The following is a 13,044-nucleotide window of genomic DNA, read 5'->3' as shown; positions in this document are numbered from 1 at the left end:
CCGGACCTCCAGCCCCCAGAACTTCGAGAAAACAAGCCCCGCAGCGGCGGAGCTGACTGTTCACCCTCCCACCTAAAACGTGTGGGACTCATGTCAACCCTTCCTCAAGGACGCCGAGTCCAACCACCGGCTTTGCTTCTGGGTTGGCTGAGCATTGAAAAGTCACTATTCCCAACGCCCGTGTGAGCTTGCGTTAGTACGAGTACAGCTGAAGCGAGTTTCCCCATTTTAATGGCCATGTTTGTCCCTTCTTCAAACCCCTTGCTCATGCCGCACTGCTGCTGGGACGTTTGTCTCTCATTGGGCGGCTTCTGGGAACTCTTGATGCAGTAAAGGCAGGATGGGCAGAACCCGAAAGGGGTTCCCTCGGCCTTGACTCCCCTGCTGTGAGTCCTGCAATGATGCTGCATTATCTGTCCCAGAGGAACGTACCGGGTGGGCCAGGCCTAAGCAGGAGAGCCCCTCAAACGCAGAGAGTGGTGTCCAGCCAGTGGCGAAAGAGGACGTAATGGAGATTTTCAGGGTGAAGGGACCCGAGAGGGGAATTCCCGGCAAAGCTGACGCGAAGAGGGAAGGGGCACAAGGCGAGGGACGTGGCGGCCTCCAGGAGCTGAGAGCGGCCCTGCCGACAGCCCCCTGCCTGAGCTGACCCTCAGTCCTACGGCCCCGAGGAGCTGAATTCTGCCAACTTTGGCACGAATGGGGCCGGAGTCGGATTTTCCCAGGTGTTCCCGAGAGAGCCGGACACCAGCACGAGTGCTCAGCTTCGAGATGCCCACGTGGGGGGCCCAGCCGGCCGCATCAGGCCTCTGACCTCGGGCCGCGGGAGTGTGCAGACACACGGGCTTGTGCGGGGCCCCGACGTCTGTGGGAATTCGTTTCCGGGCCACGGAAGAGCAACCCGGAACACATGGAGGTTGTCACAGATGCGAAGACGGGGTTTGCTCCCAGCTCCTGTTTGTCCTTTAACTTCGTCATGCTTCTTGTAAGTTTTACGTTTCTGCATAAGCAAAACTGTCCAAGTCCCCTCTCTGGCCTCGTCCGTCACGTCACGCTTCCGGAGACCTGCCCAGCCCGAGACATTAGCAAGAGCAGCCCCACCGGCGACCTTACGTGTTCTTCCGATGCTCCCGTGACTTCCTGAAACATGTCCTGCGACTGACCTTGCTTTTTGTATGGCGTGAAACAGGGTCTAAGTATGCGTTTTCAGATGACCAAACGGTCAAGAAGACACGCAGTGGCTTAAAGACGCCGTCTGTGCGTTCACCGAACCTGCCGACGTGGCCGGATTCCCACGCGAGTTTCGCAGCAGCCTCTGCTGCCCACCTTCCTCCCCGGCGGCTCTGTCCCCTCCGTGCTGTGCTGGTGGCCTGACACCTGATAGGACACCTGATAGGACACTTTCCCTGCAGGTAACTCTCCTTTGCAACTTTTTCTCGGGGAGCCTCGTGCGTTTAATCCTCCAAGTACACTTTCGGACCAATTTGTGGAGGCTGGGGAGCATTTTACGTATTGCTCAGGAATCCTCTCTCGCACACGATGCAAAAACGTCTTTAAAGGAAAGCACGAGAACCAATCGCCTGGGCGCTCGGTCGAGGGTCCCGGGACCTGGGGGGAGGGGGAGGCGGGAGACTGCCTACCCCGGAGCTCTCGACTTTGGGATGATTCTTCTTGAAAATGAGTAAGTTAATGACTATGTTCAATAAGTCTAAGGTCACCCAAAATACCCCGCCGTGGGCTTTAGCGGGAACGGCACTTCACGGTGTGCGGACTGGGACTGTGTCGTGGGGCTTCCCTGCTACTGACACGGGAGATTTATTTATTTAAATCTGTTTTATGTCCTTTAGCAAAATTGGGCTGTTCTTCTCTGGAAAGGCTCACTCACTTCTTGTTAGATCTATCCTAAGTATTTTATGGTCGTTATGACCCTGGTGAATGAGGGTTTTTAAAAAAAAACAAAACAATTTAGTTCTTAACTGGGTATCCCTGGGATAGGAGAAAATGCTAGATCTGGCATTCAGCTACTTTACCTTCTTTACTGTTTCTAGTACTGTTTTTTTTTTTTTTTTTTAAATTGGTAATCTTGGATCTTCTAGGTAAATGGTCATATGACAGGTAGAGCATGAGAATTTCGTGTCCCAAATCCTTACCTCATTTGCTTTGCCTGCTGGAGACTCCGAGGTTGGGCCCACGGGCTGCTGGCAGCTTCCCCCTCTCCCTCCGGATCCTAGCCTGTCCCTTCCCCGTGGTTCCCTCCCAGGACAGCTTTCGGGCTCATTTCCGGAAACACTCTAAGGAACTTTCCTTCTACTCTAGTTCGGGATCGACGGCGCGTGTTAGCCCACCCCCGGAAAATCCTCTGTTTTCCCCGCTCCTATAACTTGCTAATCAAATGCATCAAATTAGCAGCTTTCCTAGTTTCGAATGACCCCCGAATCCCACAGGAAAACCCTCCTTGAGAACCAGGTGCTTCTCTTTCAATACATGGGGCCGAACTCCGTTTGCTACTATTTCATTTTGGATTTTCTTGCCTCACGGGTCGGACGGCTCCGCCACGTCTATGTTGGAGGCGTCCACAGCCAGGGCCGCACTCGGCGTTGTAACCCGTGCCTGGGAAGTTTCCCAGATTCCCGCCCCCCCACTCCCCGCCCCGGGTTGGGCCGCGTGGAGGCGTCTGTTCTTGTCTCGGGTAGCAGGGGGGACGCGTCCGTAACCAACAAGCTGGTGGCTTCGGGGAAATCGAAGTCTGACGACGTTTTCAGTTTCTTCAATGAGGAACCCAGTCCCCAGCGTGGCCGTCTTGAAATGAAGAGCGACAGTCCCTCTGAATCGTCTTCACTCCCTGGGCTGCTCCTTGACGGACAGCCTGTCTGTTCCTCGCCCGGTTTGCCCAAGTTGATCGGCGTCTTGGTCATTTCAAAAACGGAGTATATTTTATCTATCAGGCCAACTTACTTCCATTTTTTTGCACAAGTTTCAGCTATTTTACTTAATTAACTCCCTCCTCCTGCTTCGTTTGGTTTCTTTGCCCCTTTTCAGCCTCTGGAGGGGGATGTTTGATCTCCCGTCTTGTTAATGAGGGTTACAAGCAGTGCAGGGCTTCATACAAGCAGTGCCACCAACCCTGTCGTGTATGTTTGTACCTGTGATTCTCGGCCCCGGATGCACATTAGAATAATCTGAAAGGTTTCAAACAATAAAAACAAAACCAAGGAAAGAAACACAAGATCCTGGCCCTTGGCAGGACAGCTCCACAGGGGACAGAGGGTGTGGGCCTAGCTGTGTGGCTTGGTGACTGAGTCGCCCTGGGCTCCTGCCGGGGCCAGCGGGTTGCTCTCCGCCTGCCACAGTCCAATTGTGTCCGGCCTGGAAACCAACAGCATTTTTTCCTTTAGCTTTGGAGTTTGAAAATCTCAGCAGCTGTGTCTAGGCGTGTTCATTCTGGTTTCCAGCTGTCGGGCCCCCGGGCGCGTTCCTATCCCAGGGCTCACCTTTGCTGAGCTGGCGCAGATGTTCTCCTCTGAGGTCGCCCATGAGTGCCCTTGACCTCCTGGGACCTCGTCTGATGGGCGTCCGCGGTCCCAGACCTCACACCCACGTCCTGTATCATCTTCTCAAAACGTCCGCCGCTTGGGGTTTTCACTCTGAATTCGGGGAAGAATTCCTCAAACTGGCCTTTTGGTTTTCAAGTTCAGTTTTCCGCAGTATCCCTCTGTTTAGTGACCTTTGTTGGTTCTGGAGGAGGGGTATTTTATTTAATTGCAGGCATCCTTTTTCCTGACGGTCCGCTCTGCGTTTCACTGCTGCGACGTTCTCTACAATCTCACGCTCCCTCATTTTTCGGTGTCAGGCCTGGGCCTGTGGACGCGTCCACTCTGTCTGTCCAGCCCCATCCCCTGGAACCTGGGGTGCTGCCGAGCACTCGGGTTTTGACGGGGAGTTTCAGGGACTCCCTCGCAGGGGAGGTGTGCGGTCGTGGATGTTCTCCCGTGGAAAACCCCATGTTTCCAGGCGGCGGCGGCACCGACGTCCCTAGCACTTGGAAGGGAGAGCAGGGGATGTTTCTGGAATCTTGCTTGGTTGACAGCATCTGTTTCCGTGCCCTGGTGGCCTCCAGAAAGAACACCAAGTGCAAGAAGATGTCTGCCTCTCTCCAGAAGCCTGGCTCCACGGAGGGGCGCGGACGTGGACCACGTGGGGGGCCGCATCCTCTTTGGGCTGGTCTAAATTCTGTTCCCGCAGAGCCCGCGATTCTTTATTGCTTTTGCACGAATGTCGGGTTCTTTTTTTCTCAGTATTTTTTGTTGATTTGGTACCCATCAGGGAGGGTGCTTGATAAAGGAGCTCTCAGCCCGACTCGGTCAATCCAGAAAGTTCTGCATTGCTCGGGGTCCGAAATGCCTCTTTGCAGCCACACGTGGGGTGTCCGTGTGGTTCTGTTTTCTCCCGGATCTGTGTAGGTCGTTTTCCCCATTGTGGTAACCACACACAGCGGATAAACCAACTTTGAGCAAAAAGCCCCATAGACTGAAATATTCACAGCAAAGTGAGCAAAATGGGGGTTCACGGGGCCGAGAGCCCGGCCCGTGCAGGGGTGGGGGTGTTTGATGAAGAAGAGCCCTATTGTCTCATCTGGTCCCAAGCCTCCGGGTCTTGCCGGCACCCGCCACACAGCGGACCACTGCTGCCACCGGGCTGCCGCCATCCCCTGGGCCACGGGCTGGCTTGGGTAAGACGCTGTGCTTGAGGTCGGCCTCACTCCTGTGTTCCACTTATTTAAACCCTGCCCACGCCCCGCCGCCTGCCAGCCTCTGCCCCTTTTGTCTCCGTCCGCTTTCCGAGCTGCTTGGCCCCATCAGGTGCCTTTTGAGACGTCTCTGCCGCCTCTCCCTGAAGGGCGGGGCGCTCCCCGAGGGGAGAGGAGGGGACCACGCCGTGTTTGCTGGATGCCCCGAGGCGACACGCAGGGATGCCTTTCGGGGATGAGCTCCCCGGGGGTGCGTGATCCGGGCGGCTGGAGAGGGCACCCGGGGACGCGGGTCTGCACGGGACCCCCAGCCTTACGCTTTTTGCGCTCGTTGTCAGCGGCCTCGCAGGTCCTGGCGTAGAGCAGGCGCGCGCTCTGCAGCTCCTCTTCCCTCCGCCGCCGGGCGCAGGCCGCCGCCGAGTGCAGGTCGTGGCTCCTCTCCAGCTGCATCTGCAGCCGGGCCAGGTGCTGCTGGACCCCGTAGAGCTCCATGCCCAGCTCCTGCCGCTGCATTCGGCTTTGCTTGGTGGCCACGCTCTGCGGCGGGGAGAGAACCGGGTCACGGGAGGGAGGCGCACAGCCGCGCGGGAGGCCGGACGGCGCTACGCACCAGCTCCTGGAGCTCCAGCTTCAGACTCTCTATCTGGCGGTTGAGGTGGTTCTTCAGCGCGGCCTGGAACCTCACCATCAGGGGCTGGAACGGCGGAGAAGCGAGCCTGGTGACCCGCCCGCCCAGGCCTAAGCCGCCAGAGCTCTCCCGGGGGTGCAGAGGAGTTCTGGACTGGGGGCACCCCACTTCTGCCCAGGACACGCGCCGGCAGCCCTAGACTAAGGGCCCCCGATGTCCTGTCCCAGGTGCTGAAGGCCTGAGTGCGCGTTTTGGCACAACGGCAGAGTGAGCGGGGGCGGTGGTCCTGGTTGCTCCCCGGGTGAGAAGGTGAGGCGAGCACGGTTGGAACTCCGAGCAACGGCCCATCTTTCCCACCGGGAGCACCCGGCTTTCCAAAAGGGCTCAGCCCATCAGGATTTGCCTTCCCCGCTTTCCGGAGCTGGGGGGTGGGGTGGGCACGGGACCTCACAAGCTGGGGGGTGCGCTCCAAGCAGGGGCTTGGAACTGGGGTGACTGCACCCCCCACCCAGCCTCCCGGATGTCTGCAGACATATTTGACCTCACGGCTAAGGCGCAGGGGCGCTCCTGGCATCTGGCGGGTGGAGCCAGGGGTCCTGCGCAGGACAGCCCGACCCCAGAGAGTGACCAGGTCCCCATGTCAGCAGTGCCAACGCCGAGGACTGCTGATTCTGGGCGAATGAATGGAAAGGAGGAGGCAGTTCACAGAGCGGTTTTGCCCAGTGGGTGAGGGCGGCGCGGGGCAGGGGGCTGGGCGTGGGGCGCGGGGGCAGCGGGTCGGGGGGCGTCTCTGGTCGCGCTCCATGTCAGGGCACCAGCAGGGTGGGGAGCACGTGCTTACGTGGTCGGGGTCCAGAACCACCAGCTGCTGTCCGTCTTCCTCTGCCTCGTCACTGCCCTCCGACTCTGTTCTCTCCAGGGTCCCCTCTTCGCCGGTGCTCAGCCGCTGGATCCGGTCCAGGAAGGCGGGGACGGCCCCTCTCTGGGGCTGTGCACTGGGTGCCTCTGGGGGGACACCTGGGGGCACAGCGAGCACTACTGAGGCGTTAGTGCAGTGGCTAATGAGGCCACTCTGCTGGTGCTGTCCGGGGACGCCGGTTTCCAACCTCAGGCAACACCACAGAAAAGAAAAAGACAAGACATCACATGGGTTAGGGCTCGGGGCTTACAGCGTCTTCCATTCTGAATCTTATAGTCGTTGGTTTAACATGTTTCATAGAAAGCGTCGCATTTCAAAGGTGATGCATATGGCCTTTACTATATTCCAAGGAGGAAATCTGTTTTGTAGATACTTTTTAGACACAAATAGTGAAGAGGAAGGTGGCTTCTTACTGATGGGCTACACTGATTTTATTTCTTTAATTGGAAACAGTTGATGAGATTGAAAAGAAGTATCAGTAAGGCTCTAGTTCCAGCTTTCCGATCCGCGGGAGCTGGAGAGATCCTGTTCTATTTTTTTTTTTTTTTTTAACTAAAGATTTTATTTATTTACCTGAGGGAGAGAGAGCATGAGAGGGGGGAGAAACAGACTCCCTCTGAGCGGGGAGCCCGATGTGGGACTTGATCTGAGGACTCCAGGATCATGACCTGAGCTGAAGGCAGTCGCTTAACTAACTGAGCGACCCGGGCGCCCCGATCCTGTTCTGTTTTTAACTCGTTCAGGTGTGCACTGTCCTCACGTCCCTGTGAGTGGTGGGAAGCTTTATTGGTTGGACCATCCATGCTCGTGTATCATGAGGAATGAGAAACATCCTGGTCTATTTCCCCACGTTCACAACACGGGGATACGGGATGGGGTGTGCCGTGCGACCTTGGAGACTCAGCAAACACGCAGGCTTAGGGGTGTTGATGCCGAGCCCCTCTGTGAGACCGGGAGGCGGGAAGGGGTGGCGCAGGGGGCTGTGGTCTGGGATGCCATCGGTTCTCTCAGTCAGGGTCTGGTTCTGCTGTGTACTTGGGTAGGTCACTAAACGACTCTTAGGGTCTTTGTAAAATAGGAGAACTGTTCCTCCCTCATTGGGTTACTGTAAGGGTTAAGCGAGAGGAGACAGAACAAATGCTCCATAAACATGATCCCTATCTGTTAATGACAGTTGTATCTTTCAGCTCGCAGCCGAATGGGAAACGAGGTAGCAGACGATGACGATGACGGGGAAGGAAGGCGCTCATCCCGTGGGCAGGACCGCCCCTGGCGCGGTACCTGGCTCCTGCAGGCGCGGCTCCTCTGTGCTCACGAGCAGCTCCTCCGAGCCCGAGGACGTGATGCTGCTTCCCTGGCTCAGTCGGAGGCGCTGTCGCGCCCCCAGAGGAAACACTTCCTGCTCCAGCCCGTCACTGGTCTTTTTCTAGAACAAGAACGACCAAACCTAAATCAACGAGGCCTTAATCAGGACCGAAAAGTTATTTGATTTTGATCTATTGCAGCGTGCAAACATCAACATCACTGCAGAAGCAGTACAACTCGGTTAGTGAAGCGTCTGCCGCTGGCACAGGTCCTGATCCTGGGGTCCTTGGATGCAGCCCCGCATCGGGCTCCTGCTCCGTGGTGAGTCTGCTTCTCCCTCTCCCTCTGACGTGGAGGTGAAGACCACTTGGAGCTTAATTAGCGGTCGTTAGATCATGTTACTCTTTGGGCTCACCATGTGGGGTGGATCGTGGCTTTGTGGTTCCGGATGGTGGGTTTGGAGAAAGAGCAACCGTCACAGCTGTGTGACTCTGGGCAGGGAATCCGTCCACCCGAGTCCTCGTCTGGACACGGGGGTGATCAGTATCCTCCCCAGAGGGTTGTTGTCAGTGTCCCTGGGCCGGAATGTCAAGGGCAAAGGCATGTCCAGACCAGAGTCAAAGATGGAGGAATGTAACCCTACTCCTTGCTTTCCTTCCAGAACAACTCAAACCTGCAGCCAGCATGGGGGGCGGGGGCTGGCCTAATGTGGGGTGAGGAGGCAGGGACTCAGAGGCCATCCCTGGGTGACGTCATTACTGCACAGGTGACAGGCCTGGGCCTGATGACAAGAGTCCCCACCGAGGACAGCCTGGCACAGAGTCAGAGCCCCAGATATTTTGGGGCTGGCCTGGGTGGGGTTGGCCCAACAGGGACCAGGGCAGCCCAGTGTGGGGGTGTCTGGGTTCAGATGTGGTGAGGAGCGTCCACTCGGGGGTGGACAAATGCAGCGGAGGTTCCATCCGGGGGACTGCGCAAATTACTAAGTGCGTTGGGGAGAATGGGAGTAGCCTTCTCATTGCTGGAAAAAGGACTTGGAAATATGGAAGGGGAGGATGCTGAGAGGAACCCACTCAGCGGTGAGCTGAGTTGAGTGGGGCTGGCGTGAGATGTGTGTGTGTATGGTGTGGTGTGTGTGTGCGTGTGTGTGTGTGTGTGTTTGTGTGTGTGTGTGTGGCGTGGATGATGGTGAGAGAGTCTGGGGACGCTGACTAGTGGTGGTGAGATTACCTACCTACTCAAATCATTACTTCTAAATTTTATTTTCCATGAAAAGAAACCAGGCTTCTGGAGAAGCGTCTGATTCTAGGGCCGGTGGTCTGTGCCAAGAATGAGAAAACGTTCCAAAGACGACAGCGGTTAAAACAAAGAATGACTCCAGTTGTGTCAGAAGGACACAAAGACCAATTTAGACTCTCACTGGCCGTACTGGGGATGATTTCTACTCAGTGTTGGACTAGAAGTTCTGGCCAGAGAGAAGAAGGCAAGAAAAAGATATGAAGGGCATCCAGATTGGAGAGGAAGAAGTTAAACCCCATTTATTCACAGAGACCATGATGATCTTTGTGAAAAATCCTACGATTCTACAAAACAAAACAAAACAAAACAGAACAAAAAAAGAGCTACCAGCACTAACAAGGGTGTCTAGCAGTGTTGCTGAATATAAGACCAATATACAAAATTAGTTCTGTTTCTACATACAGCATGGCACTCTGTACAAGACAGTGGCCAACAAATGGAAGCCATTTCCAACGGCATCAAAAGTGCAAAATAGTCAGGGATAAATCTGACCCAAGATGAGCCTAAACACGTGCTGAGAGGAAGACAAACTCCTAACAATATGGTGGTGGTTTGTTGTGATTTTTTCCCTTCCTTTGAAACACTCACTTTTCCTATCTTAAACCAAGAGCACCTTCTTCCTGCGGGTGAAGGGCGACTTCCCAGTGGAGAAGGTCGGTTCTTCTCACACAAGGGTTCGACAGCCTCATTGGTAATGGGACAAATGACATTCAGCACACCACTTCCTAGGACATAAGAAGGAGAACCAGCCTCCCTCTGGGACCCAATGATCATATGATCCCAAGGGAAGATAACCCAGATCGCATCAAGAGGAAAACCAGGCAAATCCAACCTGAGAACCACCTTCAAGATGGCTGGCTGGTGACCTTTCGAAGTGCCAAGGTCACTGAAGTCAAGGAAAGATTATGACCTAAGAGATGGGACGGCTAAAGGCAACATGTGATTCGGAACTGTATGTCTGCCATAAATGATGAATGAGGCCTGAGGGTTATTCAGTAATGTAGTGAAATTTCCTGATTTTAATAGTGATATTTTGGTTGATTGTGGGAAGCATAACTTATTCTCCAAGGCTTAAAAAAATAAAACAGGTCTTTCAATCACACTTCAACTGTTCTATAAGCCCATGCTTATTTAAAAATAATTTAAAAAGGAATATTATAAGATCATACCTCCTGTCATCATAATCATGATTACCCAGAATTGCATCGTCCCATATGGAAACGACCAGCAAAAGGTGGTTATATAAATTAAAATTGATTACAATCCCCATTAAAAATTTAGTTCCTCCTTCTCCCAGGCCACATTTCCAGTGCTCTGTAGCCCCTTGGCACTGGGGGCTACCATGTTGGACAGATGCCGAGCATTTCCATCACCCTGGAAAGTTTCACTGCACGGTGGTGCTCTGGGGACCAGAAGCCTGGTTGCCCTGACACAAAATGTTTCCGACCTTGGGTCTGGGGGACACCAAAGAAAGGTCCAGAAACTCTTGGCATTCAAAAGTGGGTCCTGAGACCTAAGTTTGCTGAGAAATTTCTAATAGGGATTGCAATCTGTTTCTATGATGTGCCTTTTATGTTAAAACAGTAACATAACACTACAGGACGACAAACCACAAAGGCGATCAAACGCTTTCATAAAATCAACCTCAGGGTCACTCACCGATTTGCTGGCCTGGGCTCCGGAAGCATCCTGGCCTACTGGCTCGGAGGAGTCTACTACCTGCCGGGATGGCTGCGTGGAGATGTCCCTCCAGTCTCTGGATTCCGAGGGGCGGGCGGCTTCTCTGTCTTCGGGAACACCTTCCCCGCTTGCGTGTTCGTGCCACGAGCTGGGGCCCGTTTCCTCTTGGGGCACTTCCCCAGCACCCTCTTCTGAAGGAGCCAGATCTAAGGATCTGACTCTCCCTTCAGGGGATGGGGCTTCCATGTCAGACTCGAATTCCCCTTCAGATTCAAATTCCCCTTCAGATTCATATTCGACTTCATTCCCTTCAAATTCGAATTCCTCTTCCCTTTCTCCTTCTCCATCAATTTCCACTTCTGCAGCTTCCGCTTCCCCCTCAGCTTCCCCTCCCCCCTCAGCTTCCCCTCCCCCCTCAGCTTCCCCTCCCCCCTCAGCTTCCGTTTCCCCCTCAGTTTCGATTTCTCCTTCACTTGTGACGTCCCCAGGGGCCGTGATTTCCTCCTCAGAGAGCTCGGTGGCACTAGCAGCCTCATCAGTGTTTTGGTCACTGGTCTTCCTGGTGGGTGACACCTGGAGATTTGTGGCAGGAAAAAGAAAAACCAGGAAACACAGTCAAAGGCTCCCGTGAAGTTCTGTTCATAACTGCGCAATCACACTGGTGGGGACCTGGCATCCGCACACGTCCGTGTCCCCGGGAGAGTCTGCTCCGCGTTCTGTCTGTTCTTTACAGGGTTTGTAAGGTTCTGCACCCTTCCTTGCGGAACTCAGGTTCTGAAACCCGCGGGTGATCTGAGTAGGGAACGCGGGGCAACCCAGCGAGCTGCCAGCACTTAAGAACGGGGAGAGGAAAACGAGTTTCTCTGCCAAGGGACTGAGTCTGCTTTGGGCCGCGTACAGGATCAGGGCGCAGTTTTCTTGAGCAGCTCTTATCTCCTTAACCCCCAGTAAAGACAAGCCCAGCACAGCCTACCCCAGGGGGAACTTTACCCTGTCGCTTTCATGATTCCCGGCCTCCCCGCCTTCAAGAGCTGACTCGCTTTCCTGCTGAGACCTAGGGGCAGAAATACAGTTTAACAGTTTCAAAGAACAGTGTTCTTTCCCTTGGCATTGATTATCTCCCGGTGTCTGTCTATACTATTACGGACTTGTTGATTATCTGCCTCCCCTCTGGGCTGCTGGCTGTTTGTCACCAGCCCCAGCACTAGGTCATGCTTGTCATGTGGAGGGAGCGGGGGCCACACAAGAGTTGTTCCATGAATGAATGAAATGATGGAAACATTCGGAGAACAGCATCGGTAACATTGTAGCAGAAAAGTAACCTGAAATATACTTAAACATACTTTCCGCAGCCCAATGGGGCAAAGAAACGCAGTGTAAGAGAAAGTGGCACAAAAGGGACACAGAAGTACAAGAATATCATGATTTACATTCTTACAATTATTTTTTTCTAATTAAAATTACAAGCTTTCCTTTTTCTTTTCTTTCTTTCTTACTTTTTTTTTTTTAAGTCAAAGTGATACAGAAATGTGTGACACAGACAATGAAAATCCTCCCTGACTTTCCCTCCCGTTCTCAAGATAACCACTAGTAGTAAAAGAGACTTAAGGGTATCTTCTTGCAAATATTTTTCTACACATTTAAACACACACACAATTAGAGGCCACCCTCTACATACTGTTTCCCATTTAGTGTTTTCGTTTAAGGTAACCTGGACCTCTTTCCATGTCAGTATATACAAAACTATATTTTAAAAAAGGAAACACCGCGGAAACGTCTAAGGTAAAAGGTCCAATTCCTCAAAAGAGTTTCTGTCCCCGGCCCTGCCCCCGCCTCCTGGAGGCCTGGCGGTGGCAGGGGAGGTTGGGGTCCCCGCGGTCAGGAAGCCCCCCGGGGATCCTCCGCACTCCGAGAGACCCCGCGCAGCCCCCAGCCCCCGCGCTTCCTGCTGGTCTACAAGGACCGGAGCTCTCCGCAGGCACCGCCGGGCATCGTGGTTGCCATGGTTACTGCGGGCCGAGCGAGCCGGGTTTCGGGAGCCCAGCGGCCCGAGCGCGGGGAGAGAGGGAGAGGACCGGCGCGGACAAAGGGACGGAGACGAGGAAGGGCGCGCAGGGCTGGGGGTGGCCGGGGAGGTGGGAAAGCCCGGGAGGGCGGGGACGGACCGGGCCGAGGCGCGGGGGCAAGGGCGAGAGGGCAAGGGGGAGGCGTGGAGGCCTCTTGGATGCCCGCGACCCCCGCTCGGCTTACCCGCCGTCCTGGTCACCCGGCTCCGCCATCTCCCGTTGCTAGGCGACGCCGTCAACATCCGGCGGGCGGGGACCAAGCGCGGGGCCGGCGCGGGCGGCGCGGCCTCTGTGCCCCGGCTGCGCGCTGGAAACGCCGAGCAGCTTCCTACGTCAATTCATTAAACACTAACACAGTCTCCCGTCTCTGAGTCCGAGCTCTGTCCCGCTGGCTCAGGTC

At 54.8% G+C, this 13,044-nt stretch overlaps 1 protein-coding gene across 3 annotated transcripts in view; it reads right to left on the bottom strand.

Moving 5' to 3' along the window:
- CCDC40 (coiled-coil domain containing 40) overlaps positions 1–12,923 on the bottom strand; it is a 35,711-nt gene extending 22,788 nt beyond the window's left edge. For 2 of the 3 annotated variants that reach the window (XM_032320429.1, XM_032320431.1), the window contains exons 1-7: positions 12,829–12,923; positions 11,569–11,632; positions 10,558–11,151; positions 7,576–7,720; positions 6,217–6,410; positions 5,358–5,441; positions 5,065–5,284 (exon numbers count right to left, since the gene is read on the bottom strand). In XM_032320429.1, the coding sequence (XP_032176320.1) occupies positions 5,065–5,284; positions 5,358–5,441; positions 6,217–6,410; positions 7,576–7,720; positions 10,558–11,151; positions 11,569–11,632; positions 12,829–12,857 (1,330 nt within the window). In that variant the 5' untranslated portion in view covers positions 12,858–12,923. The remainder of the gene's footprint in view (positions 1–5,064; positions 5,285–5,357; positions 5,442–6,216; positions 6,411–7,575; positions 7,721–10,557; positions 11,152–11,568; positions 11,633–12,828) is intronic. The other variant, XM_032320430.1, reaches the window with a different exon arrangement.
- Positions 12,924–13,044: the final 121 nt, after the last annotated feature.

Source organism: Mustela erminea, chromosome 18 (genome assembly GCF_009829155.1).
Source record: "Mustela erminea isolate mMusErm1 chromosome 18, mMusErm1.Pri, whole genome shotgun sequence".
In the NCBI taxonomy this organism is placed as follows: domain Eukaryota; kingdom Metazoa; phylum Chordata; class Mammalia; order Carnivora; family Mustelidae; genus Mustela; species Mustela erminea.
Note: the sequence above shows the minus strand (reverse complement) of the source record. Positions and strands in the feature narration are given on the sequence as shown.